The 22855-nt window shown below is 41.1% G+C and overlaps 1 protein-coding gene across 1 annotated transcript; it reads left to right on the top strand.

Moving 5' to 3' along the window:
• The first annotated feature begins 1338 nt into the window (after positions 1–1338).
• On the top strand, positions 1339–22374 carry Arl6ip5 (ARF like GTPase 6 interacting protein 5). Its single transcript, XM_020171315.2, has 3 exons — positions 1339–1734; positions 19237–19454; positions 21528–22374. The coding sequence occupies exons 1-3, from the start codon at positions 1559–1561 to the stop codon at positions 21698–21700; spliced, it is 567 nt and encodes a 188-aa protein (XP_020026904.1). The 5' UTR covers positions 1339–1558; the 3' UTR covers positions 21701–22374.
• Positions 22375–22855: the final 481 nt, after the last annotated feature.

Raw genomic sequence — 22855 nt, forward strand, 5'->3', positions numbered from 1 at the left:
AGCACTGATCCAATTCAATTACCAAACTTCCCTAAAACCCAGTAGCAGTAGTAATTTCTTTGAGTCACTGTAGTTTCCTTAATTGCTTTTAGAATCAACAAGAAAATTTAAATTACATTTTCTGGACTTTCATTAAGCATATTTTATTGCTTTCTAGTTTTCGGAAGCATGGTCGTCTGAGTAGACTGAACTCGGTTGTTAAACATGTCTCAGAATCTACCTTCCACACTACGAAATGAGCCCAAACACAGTCCTCATCACCCACAGCCACAATGGAAACCAGTTTCCTTTTTATGCTGTCTGTTACGAACATGTGCAGACATGTTTCTTGTCATTATTCCCTAAACAATACAGCACAACAACTATTTTTAGTATAACAATATTTATGCCATAGTAGATATTATAAGTGGTGTAGAGATGAAGAGAAAGGGAGTATGTATAAATACTACATCATTTTAAACAAGGCCTCTACAGATTTTGATATGGGGGAATGTCCTCGAACTAATACTCACACAGATAACAAGAGACAATCGTACTTTTTTCTTGTGTATTTGATATAAAAAGCTTATTGTACCAATCAGTACCTTACCTGAAAAAAATAACCCTTTGGAGCCTGAGAAGAGAATTTACAACTTGCTGGTTCTTTGGGGGTGGGATACAAAACATCATCTTATCTTTTTTAAGATACCACGCTCCCTTAAAGTTGTGGCCAAATACTGGAGTAAAGCCAAGAAAGCTTTTTGGAGTGGAATCCATGTTTCTGTCCAGAGAATACTCAGTGCAGAACAACTGGTTCACTGCAGGCAATTGTTTGTCTTCGTGTATGAACAGCCTACTTAACTGAGGCCTGAAGAGACCAGGGTGTCTACTTGATCACTTTATTAAAATGGCACAGCGGTTCAATAATTCTGCCACGAGAGAGCATAGATGGAGAACGACAACAACCACAAGTTCAAAGAGAAACCAACCCTTCCCTTTTACACATTCTTCCTCATTTTGCCGGTCTGATTTCATGCAGAGTGACTCATTGGAACAAGGAAATCCTGAGAATTGCACTCAGATGGACAAAGGTTAGTGACACTTAATTTTCAAGTCCAGCTCATCCTCCACTAACACTATGGACGTCTTCCATTCCATTCCACTTAGATGGGCATCAGAACAGCTGTCAATTTTTTTTTTTTTTTTTAGAGGCAGAGAACAAACACAGTCCTAGGTTAGACATCCACAAGGAGGATTTAAAAGGGAAAGGGCTGGTAATAAGAACTTCCAGGGAAGGTGTTGTCACTTCCCTTAGACGGGGGATTTCCGCTGTTTGCTTTCTGTCATTTCATTTCGGTTTTGCATTTGGTCCCTGGCTGTGTCGTGGGGCCCTCGCGTTCAGGTAACCACCCACTTCCAGCCAATCAAGAAGTAAGGAAGAGCAAACTCGCCCGCCCGCTCCCAATTTTCGTAGCTCTGCTGCGCACCAACCGCAGAGCCACTGTCGTCGTCCCCCCAGCTCGGTTGCCGCCGCCGCCGCCGGCGGATTCCGGAGGTGAAGACCGCGGGGCTGAGAAACATGGACGTGACCATCGCCCCCCTCCGCGCCTGGGACGATTTCTTCCCGGGCTCTGACCGCTTTGCCCGGCCGGACTTCAGGGACATTTCCAAATGGAACAACCGTGTAGTGAGCAATCTGCTCTACTACCAGACCAACTACTTGGTGGTGGCTGCCATGATGATTTCCGTCGTGGGGTAAGTGGGGTCTCCCAGCATGGAGGGGACCGGGGAAGGGGGACTGGACCACTGGATGGACAGACGCCGTCTGCCCAAAGCTCAGCTCCTGCCTAGCAATTCTGCAAGCGGCCAAGCTAGGGGAAACGTGTTCTCAGGGCGAGGCCCTAACTATCTGGGGGTCCCCTTTCTTTTTCTGTGCCGGGGGTGAGACTTGAGGGGGGCTCTAGGGACCTGGGGGGGAGGGGAGGACTATTGTTTTTTTTTTCCCCTGCGCCGGGATCAGGCTCTTGCTGGGGAGATAATTTGTAGCGCCTTCGGTCTTTTTACAAATAAACGGAAAGTGCAGCAACCTTGTCGTGGGGCTGCCCAGAGAAGCCTGGGAGACATGGTGTGGACTCTGGGCGTTGTCCTAAAAGGGCATCTCATCTAGGTGGCTGGTTCTCTGCCTAATGTCTGCCTCACTGTACAAGAAAGCTGAGCTTGGGCAGGAGGGGGTGGGAGTCTCCTGATGGCGCATCTCCCAGTGTGGGGTGACTCTTGGGAACAGGGCCGTCTGGCATTTTCTTCCAGAAGTTGTCAGAACTGGTCACTTTCTCTAAGCTTCCCCCCTCTAGCCTGGGGTCTTACTGCATCCGAAGGCCTTTTCAATATTCGGTACTTTAAAAGTGGCCCGCGTTAATTAAGATTGTACACACAGACGCACACAGACACACAGACACAGACACACACCTACTTCCTTAGAAACCACCTTCCCTTGCAGTTCACCCTTTCAAAATGCTTCTCCCATTTTTGCGGAATGGTGACAATATTCTTCACCATGCTGATTGTATCCTGCATTTATTTAAAGTAATCAAAAACAAACAAACAAACAAACACCCTCAGATTTTGTAAACCACTCACTGGCCCCAAAAGATGTTTCTGACATTTTTATTCCAGAGCAAACACAGAGAGAAACAGAAAAGCAAAGAGAATGTCAAACTTGGAGGGGGAAGGGTGGGTGACTAGGGTGTTGTCTTAGGTTAGCCCAGTGTTAGTTGGCTTATTTACTGAGCTACCCCTGTGTGCCAGGCCCCATGCCTAGAGCGGAGCACACTAAGATGAATCAGACTTGAATTCTGGCCCAGGGACACATGGCATTTTCTGAGAAGCTAAAAGAGCAAATACACAGCAGAGAGGAGAGGGGATAATTTACACTTTCCGGGTGTGGCTCCCAGTGGTCATCCCATGCAGAAGTGGAAGACCAAGTTGGGGACTCTAGATGGTCAGAGGAATCCTCACTGTGTTGCTGAAGGAGTGCCACTCGCTCTGGGAGAGGCCTAATGTGTAGAGGGCACAGGCTGTGATGGACTCTGTTTGGAGTGGCCACCAAGGAACAATTAGTCAGGGAAGGGCCGGCCTGAGGCGGTCCCTCTGAACCTTCCCCTAGCTGGGTCTGTGCTATGACCTGGAACATGAAGAAATTTCTTTAAAAAAGTGGCAAGTAGGTTTGCATCTGTGGTTATACTTTCTTTTCCTTTCTCTTTGTCAAGAAGCAGGCAGGCATCTTATCTGGTGATCTAGTTATGGGGTATTTTCTTGAAGCAGCTCCATTCCCCCTCCCCCCCAGAAGCAGGCTGGCACCAGTTCAGGCAGCCCTGCCTCCTTGGTGGAATTCATTGTTCACCTTGAAGGCCAGGGGCCAGCCCCTTGACTAAATATATCTGTCATATGGCACTGTAGGCTCCTAATTCAGGCAATCTGGGGGTGTTAGCCCTTCTTATTCTCCTTTCAAATAGATGTCGATTGCCAGTGATATTGTTAAAGAAAAAAGTGAGAAGTACCTATCCACATATTTTTGTTAAAACGAATCTTACCAAAGTTAAAGTAGTAAAAGTTGTTTTGAAAATTATGTGTGTCAAAATGCAAAATTTTCTTCATACTCCAGTAAAAGTTTAGCTGATTCAGTGCATCTCTCTTGTTTTTCTTAGCAGCACTGGGGTTTGAACTCAGGGCCTCATACTTGCAAGGGAGGTGCTCTACCACTTGAGCTACTCCATCAGCCCTGATTCAGTGCATCTACAAGCACAGCCTATAGTTTTTTCCCCCACAAATGATAATAAAAACAGACATTTATTGAGTACTTTGCTAAGTATTTTGCTTGCATTATGTCATAAACCCCATAAATATAAACTGCTATTATTATTACACCTGAGGCTCAGAGAGTTAAATGACTTGCTTAAAGTCATAGACTTAGGCTTGTGCTCCTAACTACTAAGACATCTTCCTAGGAGTCAGGAAGTTTGGAATTATAGTCCCTTTCTTAAAGCTGGAAGAAACCAAATACCTTCAAGGTCAGGGAGCTCAGGTGATTCTGGAATAGTTCTGTACTGAAGAGAACTCTCCTCTTTTGGTGCTGTAAGGGATGGGTGGGTCCAAGCACTGCTAGAGGCTATTTGGAATCTCAGCCAATGATAGTTCCTTATGACTCATGTAAAAATGTGGACTGGGTGTTATGGAGTCTAAGGAATGTGTTCAAAGGGTACTCTTGACTGGTTCTATCCCCTGTGGGTAAGGAGGCCCCTCAAGTGCATTGGGGGACTATAACCTCTTCCCTCTGACATTGAAAACTGGCTTAGGTGAGGAAGGACAGGGCTGACTCTTAGTTTGCAGGAAAGGAGAGGAAAACACCATTGGTGGATTTAATCTAGATCCAGAAACACTGGAAAGGTTTGCCTGTCTCAAGATGGAGATTAAGAGGGATTAGGATGGAGATAAATCTGTATATGGGATTCTGATCAGGCAGGGCTCGAATACCCATAGTTAGAAGTTTGGTCTTCATCCTAAAAGCATGGTGTACCAGTTACATGGCGTCCATGCAATAAGTGTACTGTGCATCTCAGATTAATTCTGGCTAAATCTCTTGGCTCATATGTAGTCCTTCTTGAAGACAGTTTTCACATCTTCTGGCTCTTCAAGTAGTATAAGGCAGTGGCTAGGAGTCAGATTAAGCATTTGAATCCCAGCTGCCAGTCTGTGTGACCTTGCGCAAGTCACATGGGTTACTCTGAGCCTTAGCTTTGTCATCTCTAAAGTGAGACAGTCATTCCTACCTCACAGGCAAAGGTGAGGGCGAACTGAGTTCACCCTCAAGGCTTTCACAATAGTACCAGCCTCCTGGTTTTTGCTGCACGAAATGATACTATTTTTTCTAATCACTATTAGTGTTATTGCTTTTACACTGGAGATTCCATCCACCCAAAGTCCAGTTCCCTATCTTTTTTCCCACTCCTGTAACACTCAGCTTTAGTGTCATCTCTTTGAGCAAACATAACTTACTTCCTGTGTCATTTGGATCCCACACCTGTCCTCACAGCTGTTTGGGTTACCAAAGGCTTTAAATTGCTCTCTTATCTCCACTCTGGACTGTAGACCTTTGAGGCCACAGACTATAGGTTTTGATTGTGATTATTTTTTCCTTGCTTCTTTTTTTTTTTGGTCATTATTGTTATTTTTCTTTTCTGTATTACCATATAGCAGATACTAAGTTGGTGAGTACAAACTATGTAAAGGAACATAAGGTCTCGGTGTGATCACAGGGGTACTACTGTATAATATTTGGAGTGCATAGGAGCATGGCAACACATGGCAGTGACATACAACCAGAGCAATTGTCACTGGGGCATTGCTGAAGGTATTGTGCTATGTACTGGTTAGCATTACTATGGCTGTGTAAAGATTAAAGTTAAAAAGATTTTTATTCCAGGGAATTCACTTTGACTTTGTAACACACTGGTGAAATCCTCTACTGAAAGATTTCTCAGCTCAGCCCTATATTGACATTTTAGCTGTGTGCATTTGGACATTTAGCAATGTCCTGACTTCTGTCCACCATACGCCCTCCTGTCATGACCATTGAAAGTGTCTCTAGACATTTCCAAGGGTTGAGAACCACTGCTGTATGACCAATTCCGCTCATTTAATACAAGGTTCTTCTGCACAATTTACAAAGACAGAGTTTTTTGGCAATTGCATAGCAAAGCAGCTTCTGGTACCTGACTTTTCAAACATGAGAATGGAGTGGATTTAAGCTTTACACAGCTTTGATTATAATTCTCAGATTATTAGATTTGTTATGCTAGCATCCTTTTATTAGTCCGCCTGGACATTTTAAGTATTTTTTGACAGAATTCTGGCATTTGCTTTTATTAGCTTTCTACTCGGAAGTTCACTTGCTATGGAGTAACACTGGTATAAAACAGGAATCAAAGAATCCTAGCAAATAACACTCAGACATCCATTGCTCTTATATTAAATCCTAGATTATAGACATGTTTAAAATGCTCACAACTTGTGTATCCTCTTAGGTTGGAGTATTAGATGATGGATATACTTTAGTGGTGTTGTCACAATTGCAAATTGTGTTTCTTAGAGAATTTCCATGCCCTTGAAGACATGAGTTTTCTTTTGAGACTAAGGTATCACTCCAGAAGAGAATGAATGGCTTAAAAGAAATAGCACGAATAACAACTGTAGGATGTGTGCTTTGCTGAAAATGGCTTTCATTTCTTGAAATAAATAAAGGAAAGATGGCTAAGATAGAAGAGGTCATAACTTATCTTCTCCTTCCTTGACATGAGCCACCTTGGCATTGAGATACTCTTTTCATATCACACACAGCAGTGGAAGTCTCTGCCTCTTTTCCAAAAGTGAAAAACAAAGGCAAGGCCTTGCAATTTAAGTACTAAGCCTGTGACACAATGGAGTTGTGGATGGGAATTTCCGTGTGCTCGGTAGAACTAGAAGATTTGAGCTGGAGGTATCTATTCAAAGGGTGGGCCATGGACCAGCAGCATCTTGTACAGGTAGTTTATCAGACATGAAGAATCTCTGGACCCATTTCACACCTACTGGGTGTACATTTTAGCAAGAGTCTCAGATGATTCATAGGCATGTTAAAATTTGAGAAGAACTTGTCTGGTCTGGCTGAAAATAAACCTTGACAAAATTTAAATAAATTTATTTATATGGCCAGATGTTGCCTTTGGAAATTCTAAATGTATAGTTTTTGACTAGGTCCAGAAATCTGTTGTCCCCCACCCCTGCCACCCTAAATCCCAAAGTGATTCTGATCTATATTCCCAAGTTGAAGTTGAAAACTATTGATCTTATTAAGGCCCCTTACTTTCAGAAATAGAAAGGCTTGAGATCATGTAGCTAATTGGAAACAACACTGCTAAGAGTAGCTCAGTTTATTTCTAGAAAGTGAAATAATTTTCCAATTAAGCCACATTGTAAGTTTTCTAAAGCTCCTAATGAACCAAATTTAACTAAATACCTGAACATTCGTACTATTATGCTTATCTTAGTCTCAAAAATTCCTTCTTGCCTTCAGAACTTACATTTTCGCGTGTGGCCTTAGACTCACCAACCACACATAGAATTTGCATCCTATAAATGTCTCTGCTGCTTCTCCAGCCCAAAGGCACATTTATTCTGCCATGTATCCGTTGATGCCTCTTCCTTAGCACAGAGCAATGTAGCTGCTGAATAAATGAGCCCCGGTTTTCTTGGCAAAAGAAATTACCATGTGGCCTGATAGTTTGGCCTGCTGAAGATGTTACCTGCAGGAGGGTGGGCTTATAAGCTGACACTGTACGCATTCAGTTATTCAAAATGGTGAAAGGCTTTTGTAAAGTAAGTAGTCTAGGTTTGAAAAAAGGCATTACTATAATTCTTTTGAAAAGGAGCATGACAGCCTGTGGCTGTCTGCATGTGGTGTTAGGAAATGTCCATACTGTTTGTACTTTTCAGTGCTGTTAGGATGAAGAACTAGCTTTCTAGTTGGAAGAAGAAAGTGATGTTCTTCTAAGATGTTCGGGATGGGAATGTGTTATGATACTTGCAGGAGGTAAGTGTTTGATGCCTAGACCCCCAGCAGCTTACCAAAGAGTATTTCCCTGGTTTTAGTTAGGTGAGCAAGGTCACAGGTTTTTGTTTTTTAATATTGAGAAAGTTGTCCCAGGGAATGAATTGTTTTCTTACGATAGCTATCTAGTCACTGTTGAACCACCCACAAGCCCCATCCCTCTTTTACCTGGTGCCTGCATATTGGCCCTGTTTGTGTTTCAGTGTATGTTGGCAGTAAGAAGCCGGTGTGTGGAGTAACACTTGCCCCTCCTCTAAAGGAACATGGCTTGGGTTGACAGATAATGAGTTCTTCGTCTTTGACACATGGTTTTCCAGTTTCAAAAGAACTGAAGGTGACACAACTTCGAGTTTATGACTATGTTTTGTTGGCTTTTGTGGATAGCTTTAGATAATATGTCTGTCAAGAAAGTAAGACTTAAAAAAAAATATGAACACTTAAGCAAGTAAGTTTTATCCTTCCAAAAATGAAAGTATAAAAATGTAGCCATTAATTTGAAAATATTGCTGGAATATTTTCTAGCTGGTTTGCAGTTTTCTAAGAATGTTAGCTTGTTTGGTTTTTGTTGTGATTCTTGTTTTCATTTTTGTCAAACTTGTAGACCTGTACATAGAATTGCAGTACTTAAAGCTTTAGCTTTCAGGAAAAAGGAAGTAAAAACTCTGTGCTTGACAATGTTTATGTATGAGGAGGGATTGAAGGAAGGCACCTTGTAGAGTAGAGTAAGTCAGTGGCAGTGGTCAAGGTGTGAGAATTTTTTTGCCTACAAGGTATAAAATTTTGTAAAAACAAAGTATTTCTCCGAAGATTGGAAGAGTAAGCACACTACTAATCAGTTTAGCTTGTGTTATATGCTAGCTTAAAAAATAAAATATGTAATATAATGGAAGAAAAAAAAACCCAAAAAGGCTTTTTGATGGGTTTTGTAAATAGATTTGTTACAGGGCAACCTGTTCTCTTCAGCTGTGGTCAAACCACTTCAAATGGATGTAATTTGAATACATATTTTAATGGCAAATGATTAATAAAAAGTTAAGAGTTAAAAAAGTTTATGTTGACAGATTGGTTTGCTTGCTTATGCATTAATTTCTGACAGTTTTAAAACTACTTTTGTACCACCAATATAAAGTAATGTTAAACAATAAACAAAAAATGGAAGCTACTGGTTTTTCCTTTTTCAACAAGAGCATTTGCAGTTCCAATGAATTGTGGTGTGTTTGTGTTGACACTAGAGAAATGTTTTGGGTATCAGTCAGCTCCAGGCCCAGTTTTACAATATTACTGAATTTCATTCACTCACCAAAGTGTAGGAAGCCTTGACAACTGCTAGGACACTAGTAGGAGATACAGCAGAGAATAAAACAACTGTGATGCCCCCCACCCTCAAGTTGAGAGTCTAGAATTAATATATAAGAATTAATTTGTGTACAAGTATAGCAAGTTTTCAGAGATACACATGTACACAAATGCACACCTTTTTCTACTTGCTGTACCTGAACTCTCCTGTATGATTCCAACTTCCAATTGGGGAATTATGGGGACAGGGGAAAAGGTTATTAAATTTTGCTTATTCTCACTCACAGCTCAGAAGCCTTCTCTCAGTGCAACAAATATTTACTGAGTTCCTATCTGTGCTAAATACTGTCAAGGCCCTGAGGACATCCTTCCTCTCCCCAGTCCTCCCAGAATAGAATTAACCTCCTCTGCTCTGCCAAATCCCTTTGATTGCTCTTGATACAGGGCAAGTAGAATGCTGGCCTATGTCTTCTTCTGATGGGTCATGCATTTCTTCTGAATATAGACAGGAATACAGATATTGAAGAGGTCTGTCAACACTCAAATGTTTAAACTAAAAATTCTTCACATACAGCAGTGTTATTGGACTTGGGTCACATGTCAAGGGGAGAACACATAGGGGAGGTATGGGGATAGGTAGTAAACCCAAAACATGAAAGCGTTTGATGTCCCCACTCCAGAGGAACTAATACAGAAAGCGACAGAGGTCAACATGAGAAGGGGATCAGCAACCAGTGTAAAGATCAGTTAGAGATGAATCAACTTGGGTTGTCACATTTGTACATGAAAGCAATGCTAGGAATCTCTCTGTATAGCTATCCTTAACTAACAAAAACACTTTGTCTTTCTTTTTATGCTTATGTCTTCTCTTCAACAAAGTTAGAGATAAGGTCTGCCTGGTAGCGAAGGGGTGGGGGGGTAAGGGAGGGGGCGGGGGGGAAGGGGGGAGAAATGACCCAAACATTGCATGCACATATGAAGAAAAGAAAAAAAAATAGTTTGCAAAAAAGACCCAAAACATTAGAGATAAGGGCAGAACAGGTTTTTCCTGGAAGCAAGGGGAGGTGGGAGGGAGAGGATGGGGGCAGGGGGGAGAAATGACCCAAACAATGTATGCACATGTGAATAAATGAATAAAAAAATAGGATTTTATTATTTAAATAAATAAATAAATAAAAATAAAAATTCTTCATAAGAATTGACTTTTATTAAATCAAATCAACTGACATTACTTCTATAACCTTGTTCTCATTGACTTCCTTTTTTTTTTTTGCAATACCTGGAATGGGTCTTGTGTTACCTGACTTTTTTTTTTTGGTTTGAACTCAGGGCTTCACCATTGCTAGGCAGGTGCTCTACTGCTTGAGCCACACCTCCAGAAGTCTTCTTGACTTCTTCCCACCCCCAGCCCCAACTTAAAAAAAAAATTTTTTTTAGCCAGGCACCAGTGACTCATGACTGTAATCCTAACTACTTGAGAGGCTGAGCTCAGGAGGATCAAGGTTCAAGGCCAGCCTGGCAAATAGTTTGCAAGACCTCATCCCCAAAATAACCAGAGCAAAATGAAGTGGAGGGGTAGCTCATGCAGTAAAGCACCTGCTTTGCAAGCACAAAGCCCTGAGTTCAAATCTCAGTACTACAGATTTTTTTTTTAATGTTCCTTGACACTGTCAACTGGCTGATAGTTCCTGTTTCCTTTTCTTAGGAAAGTATTTACAATTTTTCTACAAAATTGTACAAATAAATGAGTATAGTCTGGACTCCTGGCTTATTCTCTTAGAAGGCATAAGCTGGCAATCAATTTAGAGGTTCAGAACTCTGTATAGGAAATCTAGTTCTAAGAGGTTAAGAACCAAGGCTGGCAGAGTGGCTCAAGTGGTAGAACGCCTGCCTAGCAAAGTGTGAGGCCCTGAGTTCAAACCCCAGTACTGCAAAAAAAAAAAAAAAAAGGGAAAGGTTAAGTTCCAGTTCTTGACCTATCTACATAATACCAAATTGAACATCAGTATTTGAACTTTCTTGTTATTTTCCTTTGGGATAAATGAAATCTGCCCTTTATCGCTCATTTTTACAATGCTTATCCTTGATGCCTTCCCTCCATCTCTTGCAATGTGTTTTGGTTTCTGTTTCAGGGAATGCTTTTAATTTTAGATGAAACCTGTAGTCTTGCTCCTAGTCTACAAGCATTTACTGTAAATAGATAAGATTTTCTGGCCCCTTCTCTAAGTATTTGTTGGCAGACAGCCCATTTAAAGTTCCTACTTCTGCTCATCTACTTCATAACCCATTGTTATAGATTCTTCTTGTCTTAGAGGGAGAAAAGAGAATGCAGAAATTGGGTGGTTGGTTCGAGGTAAAAGCTCCCATGGGGAAGGAGCTAGTTCCTGTGCCACCAAGCTCATTAGCATTTTTCCAATGTCTGTCTTTCCTCCGTGCTCTGTAAGAACTTGCCATGTGACAATAATTTTCAGTACCTTTCCTTCTTAAAATTTCCTGGGCTGGAGGTGTGATTCAAGAAGTAGAGTACCTGCCTAGCAAGCACAGGGCCCTGAGTTCAAACTCCAGTACTGCCAAAATAAATAAATAAATAACAACAAAACATTATATAAAAAAATAACATTTATCAACTGCATTCAGGAAAAACTAATACATATCTTACTTCATTCTTTTCAAAAAAATTCCTGGTTGTAATAATGACCAAAGCAGTGACAAGTATGTTAGGGCTCATATTCTACCTTGGTAAATGTTAGAGATTTTTCCAAAATTAAAAAAACTTAAAAAAAAATTTGTTACAGCTTAATCAGTCTTGTTCTGTTATTTGAAGTTCCGTTGCTGTGGGAACCATCATATTTATGACTTCTAACCCAGTTCCAGCCAGTTGTTTACTAGAAATAAAACCAGCAAGCCAGGTGTGGTGATGCATACCTATAAGGCACTCGGGAGGAAGAGGAAGGAGGAGCCAAGGTTACCTAGTAAGACCCTATCTCAAAACACACCCCCCCCAAAAAATTATATAAAATAAGCAATCAAATAGCTTGATAAATACAAAACAAATCTGAGGTCTTGCTATGAATGCATTTTGATGCCACCCTACTTCAAAGATGATGGATCGCTTGCGTGTGAGGGCTTAGTTTGATGGTGCAAAGTACCTGGATGCAGTACATATTTAATACACGGTGAGCTTGCAGTAAATCCTATGGGCTCATCCAACAGGTTAGGGAAATCACAAGGTTAGGTTACATTGACCTTTCTGTGAGGAAAGAGACAGGCCCTGTTCCACTTTCTCTGAAGCCTTCTTTATCTCATGACCCTTAGGCCCAGGAGACAATGGTCACATCAGAGCCCACATAGTCAGAAATAGTTCTTGCCAGGACAGAAGACATTGCAGTTATCAGAGAAATTAAAGAGAACCCAGCAAGGACAGCTCTGCAGGGTGTGAATCTCTCTCCCTCCCACCCGCACTGTGCCAGCCCGTGCTAGTGACAGCTTGCAAAAGTTCCTCCCTCCAGCAAGCCAACATGCCCTTCTGGCCTCAGCCAATCATTTCACAGTAATTGTCCCTTACAATTATTGTGCATGGGAGTTTAGACTATTTTTCCCAGTTTTGGTTTTTCATTTGTTACCCCCCCCCCCCGCCCCATTCACAAGCTCTGGGAAGGAACAAAGATAGGGACTATTTCCCTAGTCCTATTTAGTATACAAGGAATATCCAGTGGCTTGTCCAAGATAAAACTCATGTCCCTTAACTCATGGCCACAGGAATATGCTGAGCTTATTTAAATACCACAAAAATCTGCTAGTTTCTTACCTTTCTTTCTCTCATCACATTGCATCAGGCCCTATGGTAGGTGCTGGGGTTAAAATGTCCTGGTCCCTGTAGTTGTCCGGAGCATTAGTGTCTAGTGGGGATCAGAGAGATTCATTCAACTCTCAAGCAAATAGATGTAAAGCTGCCACTGTGCTATGTGCTATACAGAAGAGGCATATGGTGCTGAGCCCTATTCAGAGAGGCTGGCAGAACTCAGATGTGAAGGAGGTCAGAGTGAATCAAGCAGAAAGACAGTGCACAGCCTGTCCGTAGCCAGGAGGCAAGGTGAGCTCTGGGGAGAGACAGTATCCGCAAGGATGTGAGTGCAGAATCAGGAGGTGGCATGAGACGGCTGTCAGGGAGGACTGCTGCTGCCTTTGGAGGTCCCTCATGCTACTTACCAAAGGTGCCCTTAGTGGATGCAGCTAAGTATGGGCTGGATTTCAGGACTCACTTACCCTCACCCAGGCTCCCTCATCTTCTCAACTGGATACAGTGGTTCTGGCTACAGAGGCAGGCAGGCCTTACAGGATGTGTAAAGAATTGTGCTTTTATTCTAGAAGCAAGAAAGTGGATGGGTGTGCATTCATAATTGCTGTGAGCCGTCTGGCTATTGAAGGACTGCAGAAAAACCTCACCCATTTAGAGAAGCACACTGGGAGTAAATTGTCTCTACCCCCAACCCCGCCACCTCTTTTCTTGGTGAGTCAGGTCTCCTCAGGAACCACACTTCAAAAATAGCTTTTGGGGTTAGAAAACTGGAACTCAATGCAAAGTTGATTCTGCTTAGGAAACATTTCCCTGCCTCTTGGGTTCTTGTTGTTATGGTAGTAGTGACCAAACATACACTTGATTTGATCTGAGGACCTCTGTTTGATGAATTTTACTGCCAACCTTGGTCATATTTATTGGACATACTTACTTGTTGATTGCTTAGCTTGCTGATACATAAAATGAGGTAGGTTTTCAAGGTTCCTTCTGGCTCTAAAACTCTGATTGGCCAAGATGGTCTACCTTCAGCAATTTGTGCTGAAACTGTAGATCTGGCTAGTTGAATTGTGTTGGCAAGTTTGGGACACGTGTCCACACCCACTTATAGCCACCTGCCTTGATACTTATACTCCTTTCTTGTGGTGCTGGGGATGGAATACAGGGACTGTCATGTGCTAGCAGAGCACTCTACCACTGAGCAACACCGTCAGCCTCTGCCACTTTCCATTAAGAGATGTGAACTTGCTGAGAGGAAAGATGCCATGGTGATCTTCAGTGGTTACTCCAACTGGAAAAATAGGGTAACTTGGAATGGTGGGGGAAATCCCTGAAGCTGGTTAACATACAGAATAGCCTATATGATGAATCGCTGTCACAATTGGCAATTTTTTTTTGTCTTTTTTATCCTTTGGCTCCCTTTGACTGTCTCTTCACTTCCTTGGGCCCCAGTTTTTTATAATAGGACCATACTGATCCATCCTTTAAGACTACTACAAAAGTTTGCCGTGAAATTCTAAACATTTTTGCAACCATGAATGACTCCACTACAATTCTTAACTATTACAGGAAAGGATTTATGAATTATTAATTGGAATGAGGTAATTTATGTGTATACTAATTTCTCTGAAAATAGAAAACACATTTAGTGTTTTCAATTTACATAACTAGGTCCTGTATCCACTAAGAACATAAAATCAAGTGTCCTGTTTCTTCTTTCCCTCTCTTTCCTTCACTCTTCCTTCTGTTTTCTGACTCTTTCTCTGTCTCTTCCTCCCTCTTTCCTTCATGGAAAGTGTCATTTTCTACCAGTAAATGACACTCCACCCAATAGAGCCCACTAACAGTTGTCCACATGGAAGATGAGTGTCTTATTTATGGAAACTTTTATCCTAAGGTGTTCTTGTCTCGATTGGGATGACTAATAGTCCAACTGTTGGCTAAAAGCATCTTAGATAAGAACTGGTTCTCAAATTGATCCTGTGTGTGTGTGTGTGTGTGTGTGTGTGTGTGTGTGTGTGTGAGAGAGAGAGAGAGAGAGAGAGAGAGAGAGAGATTTTGCTCTAAGTGCATTGGTATTGCATGCATTTTACTACTTCTCAGAATAGAATTGCATGTAATCAGAATACAGAAAAAAATCATTTCTCCTCCCAATAACTTTGTGAGATGTTTCCAGAGTGGAAACTTGGTTACTTTCTAATTATAACTTGTGGCTGGGCGTGTTGAAATCTAAAACCAGTTCTATAGGAGTCCTCGCTGTTCTTTTCCCTTGAACATGAGCAGCAGGAACAGGTGAAAAGCAAATCTGGAATTGCTCGAGTCAGGCCTGGAGTTTTCATTGTTCTGTGTGCTTGGCTTTATTTAGATATTCAATCTAGATGTCCACCTTACTTGTCCAGAGGAAAATAGAAAGGCTTGATACGAACTTTATCATATGCTTCATGAATTACTGTTTTAATGAATATCTAGAAAGAACTGATGCTCTGATGCTTTGCTGCCAACTGACCATCTCCTAAAGGCAGTTTGTATGAAGGGGTTTTCTTAAACTTTAGCCTCCTGTCCAGTCCTTTGTGTTAGTTTTAGTCCATGCTTTTCCTTATAGCTCAGAACATTTGGGTAGATTCCAGGTGAAAGGCAAGGCTTTGTAAAAGGGCATCTTTCTTTCAGGTACCTTTCCCCACTTCATTTGTTTTTTTTAAATATTGGCTGTTTTAAATTATTCAAGTAACACATAGCCATTGAGAAATATGAAAATAGAAATACACAAATAGGAATAAACTATCTATGATGCCCCTACCCAGTTCAGCTGCTACAGTCTTTCAGTTTAATTTCTCTCAGAATCCTTTTTAGTGCTAGAAATTATATTTATTAATCTTTGAGAGTTTCTGAGCCCTGTTTACTCTATCTCCCTCTTACCTGTTGCAGAGGAGCTCATTCTGCCCTTTCTTCCTTTTCCTAGATCAGTTTGTCTTTCCTAGATTACAGGGTTATTTCAGGAGACGAGGTTTAACCCAAATAAAACAAAATAATAAAATTTAAAAAGCAGAGAGGCTAAACGGACCCAGGTAATACAGAACTGACAGGAAGGAGGGCAGGCTACTACGTAAGAGCTTGGAGGAGGCCAAGTGGTGCCAACTGGCCATGAGAGGACCTGCAGAAAGAGCAGGGAGCCAAGGCCGAGTGGGAGAAGGACCAGTGGTGCAGTGGTGTATGAACTGAAATCCCATTAGTGCTACTGGACTGATGCCTGTGTCAGGCTTGGGTGGTAGGTTGAAGAACAACTGCTTTTTGCATTTTTGTATTTTCTTTTTTTATGTGTTCACTTTTTTGGTTTATACAATAACATACTAATTTTAGAAATTTTTACTTCTAGGCTATATCTCACATATGATAAATTCACCTGACAGAGAGAATGTATTATAGTTGTTTTCACCAACTCAATATATTATTGTCTTCCCATGTTGTTCAACTTTTTAAAAAAGTGTAGTTCATCTGTTTAAAAATAACTGTATATACCCCTGTCTAGTAACCTGTTGGCCATATAGGTTGTTTCTAGAAGTTTCTAGTCATAAATACCACAGATATGAACACTGTTATATCTCAATCTTTGCAATTTTATTAATCTCCTTAGATTCTGAGGGACTTATTGACTAAGGGTGTAAGTGTTTGCAAGGATTTCTATTGAAATAAGCAACTTGTTATTACAGTGTTTGTTTTAAATTATGTTCTACCACTCCATGCTTTTCTAACAGTTTTTTAACTTTTTATAAGTGGTTTCACATCGATTATATCTCTTGATTTCATCCAGTAAAGTGGGAGAAACTATCTTTCCTCATTCAAAACTGTAAATGTAGCTTATATGTTTCAGCAGGCAGAATAAAAGCTAAAATTTAAAGGAACTTAAAAAAAAAGAATCATGATTATCCTAAATATGTATCCAAATATGAGTAGGAATCTTTCATATCACAGAAAGTGGGCTTTGAGCACCACCTCCCCTCATTTGTAAATCAATTATGTTGCTATTCAAAGCACAAGGAAAACACACAGACCCTCCTTGTCCTTCCCAAGGAAAATCCTTGTCAGCCTGTAGGATAAAAAGTTGAGGTTCACACCTGTAATCCTCACTACTTGGGAATCTGAGATCAGAAAGGTCCATGGTTCAAGGCCAATACAGTCAAATAGGCAAGTAGTTTGAGAGACCCCCATCTCCAAAATAATGAGAGCAAAATGGACTGGAGTGGCCCAAGCAGTAGAGTGCTTGCTTTGTGAGCACAAAGCCCTGTGTTCAAACCCCAGCCCTACCAAAAGAAAAAAAAAGTTAATAACTCATTGTAGTTACCCACCCCAAAGATCTTGTTAAGGACTTTGCATGCACAGTGGGTTGGGGTGAGGGACTACAGTGCCTAGCCATTTTCATTTATGAAATACTTGGTCTAAATTTCTTCATCATAAAGAGTTTCCCACATTATCAAGAGTAGTGTGAGCACTATCCTATAATGAAGACCTTTCGCTCCTGTAACAGTGAACCCAGAGGCTATGTACTTGGAAATCTCAGTTGACAACACACCTTTGATGCTTTGGGTCTCTGAAGACATTAGTAATGGACTCTATATCAGGAGTCATAAACTCAAATGCCTCCATAGGGCAGGTAGATTATGTAAGAAAGTGATTCAGTTATTAGAAAAACAGTGATGAATGGCAGTTCACTTTGGGCCTTTGCAGCTAGAACACAGTAGAGAGTGGTGGAGCCTGGGACTAAATGACGAGTGTTTATTGTGTCTGAATGAGAAGGCACTCTTGTTTAGATTTCCTTGTTCATGGAGAAGCAAGATATCTCAGGTTGTTTTTTTTTGTTTTGTTTTGTTTTTTTTTGGCAGTACTGGGGCTTGAACTCAGGGCCTTCACCTTGAGCCACTCCACGAGTCCAATTTCTTGTGATAGGGTTTTTCGAGATAGGGTCTCATGAACTATTTGCCTGGACTGGCTTCGAACTTTGATCCTCCTGATCTTTGCCTCCTGAGTAGCTAGGATTACAGGCATAAGCCACTGGCACCCTGCAATATCCTAGGTTTTATGGACTGTTTACACACTGGGGATTCAAGTAAAAGTTTAAAAAAAAAAAACAAAAAACACTTTATAGGTTAAACAAAAATGTGACTGCAGACTGGATCTGGCCCACAGAGGCCATTGTGTGTAGAGATACTGCATTCATCCATGATGACAACTTCTATAAGGATTGAAATACACATGTATAGCTAAGAAAATGAAACCTACTGTGTGCTAGAGCCCAGGCTGTATGAAAGATAAATACACCACCGCCCAAAGAAATTTTAGTCTTCAAAATTGTGGGCTTCTGGTAAGATGGAGTGACCAGTTTTGTAAGAGTCAGATAGACTACCTGGGTGTGATCTTATCTCCACCCTTTTTGAACCTCTAAACCTAAGTTTCTTCATTTGAGAAATGCATGTATCACATATACTTCATAAGGTTACAAGGATTTAATGTTCCAATGTAGATAAAGGGCTTAGTGTATTCAATGACTGTTTCTACTCTTCTTTTTCTTCTCCCTCCTCTTTTTTTTTTCCATTTTTCTTTTATTATTCATATGTGCATACAAGGCTTGGTTCATTTCTCCCCCCTGCCCCCACCCCCTCCCTTACCACCCATTCCGCCCCCTCCCTCTCCCCCACCCAATACCCAGCAGAAACTATTTTGCCCTTATTTCTAATTTTGTTGTAGAGAGAGTAGAAGCAATAATAGGAAGGAACAAGGGGTTTTGCTGGTTGAGATAAGGATAGCTATACAGGGCATTGACTCACATTGATTTCCTGTGCGTGGGTGTTACCTTCTAGGTTAATTCTTTTTGATCTAACCTTTTCTCTAGTACCTGTTCCCCTTTTCCTATTAGCCTCAGTTGCTTTAAGGTATCTGCTTTAGTTTCTCTGCGTTAAGGGCAACAAGTGCTAGCTAATTTTTTAGGTGTCTTACCTATCCTCACCCCTCCCTTGTGTGCTCTCGCTTTTATCATGTGCTCATAGTCCAATCCCCTTGTTGTGTTTGCCCTTGATCTAATGTCCACATATGAGGGAGAACATACGATTTTTGGTCTTTTGGGCCAGGCTAACCTCACTCAGAATGATGTTCTCCAATTCCATCCATTTACCAGCGAATGATAACATTTCGTTCTTCTTCATGGCTGCATAAAATTCCATTGTGTATAGATACCACATTTTCTTAATCCATTCGTCAGTGCTGGGGCATCTTGGCTGTTTCCATAACTTGGCTATTGTGAATAGTGCCTCAATAAACATGGGTGTGCAGGTGCCTCTGGAGTAACCTGTGTCACAGTCTTTTGGGTATATCCCCAAGAGTGGTATTGCTGGATCAAATGGTAGATCGATGTCTAGCTTTTTAAGTAGCCTCCAAATTTTTTTCCAGAGTGGTTGTACTAGTCTACATTCCCACTTCTCCCTCCTCTTGCTACACCTGCTGAGCAGGTCTTCCTGTTCTTTTCATATTCCAGGTTCCTAAGCCCCTTCAACATGATACTTGGCGGAACTGTGGTAGTGCTGGTGTTCACGGGGTTTGTGTGGGCAGCCCACAATAAAGATGTCCTCCGCCGGCTGAAGAAGCAGTACCCCACGACGTTCGTGATGGTGGTCATGCTGGCTAGCTACTTCCTCATATCCATGTTTGGAGGCGTCATGGTCTTCGTGTTTGGCATCACTTTTCCTTTGTTGTGTAAGTGATCCTGAGTTTTCTTTTTCCTTACATCATAGAAAAAGGTAGCCACAACTGGGAGTGCCTCAAATGGTAGAGCACCTGCCTAGCAAGCTTGAGGTCATGAGTTCAAACCCCAGTGCTGCCATTAAAAAAAAAAAAAATATATATATATATATATATATATATATATATATATATATATATATAGCCACAGTTGTCCAATGGGAATTGCATAACTTGTTTCTTCTGTGTGTTGACATGTCTGCTATAGTGTCAGAATTTTCTAAAAACAGCAGATTAAGGCCTAATAGTTCATGAATTCCATAAATATGGATGGACACTTACTGTGTGTCAGACACTCTTATGGAGACCCAGGAATAAACAAGACAGATACAAATCCCAAGTCATACAGCAGGAACTGGTACAGCCTGCCTTAGACTGTAATCTTGAAATACCATTCATATTACCCTGATCCAGGAATGAGTGTATTTGTCATTTAGAAGTAAATCATTTTCTCTACTTACCTCAGAAGATCATAACTAGTGCCCAAAGATGGTTAAATTTATAAGAATAACTGACCCAATGTGTAGATAGTCAAAATCCAGTGAACCAGGTGTTTCTAAACTGCAAAAGTGTTATTTACTAAGACCCCAAACACTTGAAGCCTAAAACAGAGAAAAGATTGCAATCTCATCAACAGAAATCTGATTGAAATTCTGTTGCATTAATTGACAGGAATATCACTTTAGCTTAAAATACAATTTCACCTATGCATTTATTCCATTAAATAAAATCTTTTGCTATTTGACATTTTGTTAGATTAAGCCCAGGATATTTGTGAACAAATCCTACACCTTTTCACATAAAATATTGGAGTTGGTAAATTCAGACTTTTTGAAATTTTTCTTATATGCTAGAGGCTGGTGTTTCAATGATTCTGTTTAAACACAGCACTTGTTGATCTTAGTACCTTTCTACATAAGAGCCTGAGACAAGCCAGAGTAGTAAAATATGTAGATAGACAGGTAAGAATTGTAACTTCTTTTCCTAGATCTGCTCAAAACCAGCAAGTTTGGACTAGTCATCCTAAAGAAGCTGAGTTCACTCATCTACAAAATAAGAGATCATAGACAAGAGCAGTGATACTCAAACTTTGATAACTGTGATAATCATCCAAAATGCTTTTGTGAAATACAAATTTTGAAGCCATATAACCTTTGGAGATCTGGATTCTGTGGGCCCACAGTAGCGCCCAAAGAACATGCATGTTTAAAAAGTTCCTTGTGTTTCTGATGGCCAGTGTTAGGGTGGGAGCCTCCACCACATGAGTGTTTTTCAAAATGAGGGTCCAAGATCCACCTGCAGGCCCATCTCTGTCTTAGTCTAAATTTGGGGTGGTAGAAACTGGGAATTTCCTATTTAATAGGCTCTCTGGAAACTTTGGATGTTACATGGAAGTTGAAAAAAAACAACACTGGTATAGGTCACATAGGGAATCTGTTTAAAATACAGATTCCCATTCCATTTTTAGGTCAGGGGGTCCAGGAGAGGGGCCAAGGAATCTGTGTCATGGTAAACTCAGTTGTTCATAATGATCACCAGCACTTTGGAAAACTGCCTCTTTGGAGGCACCTTAAAAGTGGGCTTTACCCCTATGTCTTCTGCAGAGAACAAAATGAAGATAATCCCCAAATTGAGTAAGAGTTCCTTTGGGGAAAACCTTGAGTAAGTGGATTTCTATTTGGGTTGGAATCACATTGACTCACCCTGAATGCCATGGCATTTAAGGGCATCTGCAAGGTGACAGTGCCAGTGTGTGAAGGAAAGAATGTGGCTGCCAGCTTACGGGGCTTCCGGCTGAGCACCGTGCACTCCCCCCCCACACACACAAAGAACTCTGTGTGTGACCCCATGAACAGCTTTGTGGAAAGTCCAGGTAGCCACGTAGAGGCTTGGATCAGTGAGACAGGCAGATTGCATAGCAGTTGGCTGAGGCAATTTACCAAGAGTGTGGAAAAGGGGAGGAGTGCATTGTCGGTGTGGCAAAGAGGATTCTTGCTTTGGCACTAACTGTGGGCCACTTTCTTGTAGTGATGTTCATCCATGCATCGCTGAGACTTCGGAACCTGAAGAACAAGCTGGAGAATAAAATTGAGGGGATCGGCTTGAAGAAGACACCCATGGGCATTGTCCTGGACGCCCTAGAACAGCAGGAAGAAAACATGAGCAAATTCACTGACTATATCAGCAAAGTGAAGGATTAAACATGGTGTTCCTGGCTGCAGTCTGCCCTTGGCCAGACCTACTTTTTATTTGTGTTTTTTGAAGTAGGAGGTGCACGTTTTACCACTCAGACACCTAAGGCAGCATGCGTGTATAGGCCCAACCTTTATCATCTGTTGCTATCGAGGGAAGGCCACAGAAAGTAAAGGAAAAGCACCCTCCTCTTGTGTCTGTGTTTATGACAGAGCATGACAGAATGACAATACTGTTATCTCATAGGGAAGAAGTAATCAAAAAGTATCAAGGCAGTAGGAGTCAATGAGAAGTCTGCTGAAGTACACGGTGTCAGGTGTCGGCCTGTTTATAACCCCCTCCAGTCCCCTCCCAAGTTCCCTGGGACTGTAATGCAGGGGTGGGGGAGTAGATAGATTAGTTTAGTTTCTGTTCTTTTAAAATCAAAGAGGATCTCTATCATGCGCTTGACTGATGTGCAGTGGAGACTGGATAAACCAGTTGTTTATACTTTGTTTACCAATACGAAGATAGCTGTCTAGACGATTTTGTTAAATTTTTGTAAATTTTTAAAATGCTAGTAATGTGTTTTTGCCAGCAGGTGTTTGTTGCAAACTTAATGTCATCTTCCTTTGCCGTGTAGCCTGTATTATTCTTGACTTGTTAAAGAACAAACAAAAAATAAAACCAAACTTGAATTCTGTGTACACTGCACATTTTTTGTTGCTATAATGAAAAAAAGGTTGTCCAAGATAATGTTTCACGTATGTTTTTCATTGTTTGGATTTTAACTGGAGCATTTAGAAGGAAAGAAATGAATGTGCATTTTATTAATTCCTTAGAGGCACAAAGAGCACAATAATAGCTGAGCTTTTGTAATTTTAAAAACATCCCCTACATGACCAACCCAAAGACTTCCTGATGGAGACAGGAAGATCATGTTGAAGCCAGCCTGGGCAAAAAAGTTAGTGTGACCCTGTCTTAACAAGTTGGGTGTGGTGGTATGTGACTGTAATCCCAGCTACTTGGGAAGTGGACGTAGTAGGATTACAGTCCAAGGCGGGCCCAGACAAAAGTATGAATCCCTATCTGAAAAACAAAAGTACAAGGTCAGGGAAGATCCTGACTTCAGGCTTCAATCAGTGCTTAAAAAAGGGAGGAAGGGGGTGGTGGTTACCTGCTTT

The sequence above is a fragment of the Castor canadensis genome, chromosome 10 (assembly GCF_047511655.1).
Source record: "Castor canadensis chromosome 10, mCasCan1.hap1v2, whole genome shotgun sequence".
In the NCBI taxonomy this organism is placed as follows: domain Eukaryota; kingdom Metazoa; phylum Chordata; class Mammalia; order Rodentia; family Castoridae; genus Castor; species Castor canadensis.

Excerpts from the sequence above, each read along its gene's own strand:
- Arl6ip5 (XM_020171315.2), top strand. The coding sequence starts at position 1,559 with ATGGACGTGACCATCGCCCCCCTCCGCGCCTGGGACGATTTCTTCCCG. Across the intron at positions 1,735-19,236 it reads ATGATGATTTCCGTCGTGGG|GTTCCTAAGCCCCTTCAACA; the intron begins GTAAGTGGGGTC and ends TTCATATTCCAG. Across the intron at positions 19,455-21,527 it reads CATCACTTTTCCTTTGTTGT|TGATGTTCATCCATGCATCG; the intron begins GTAAGTGATCCT and ends ACTTTCTTGTAG.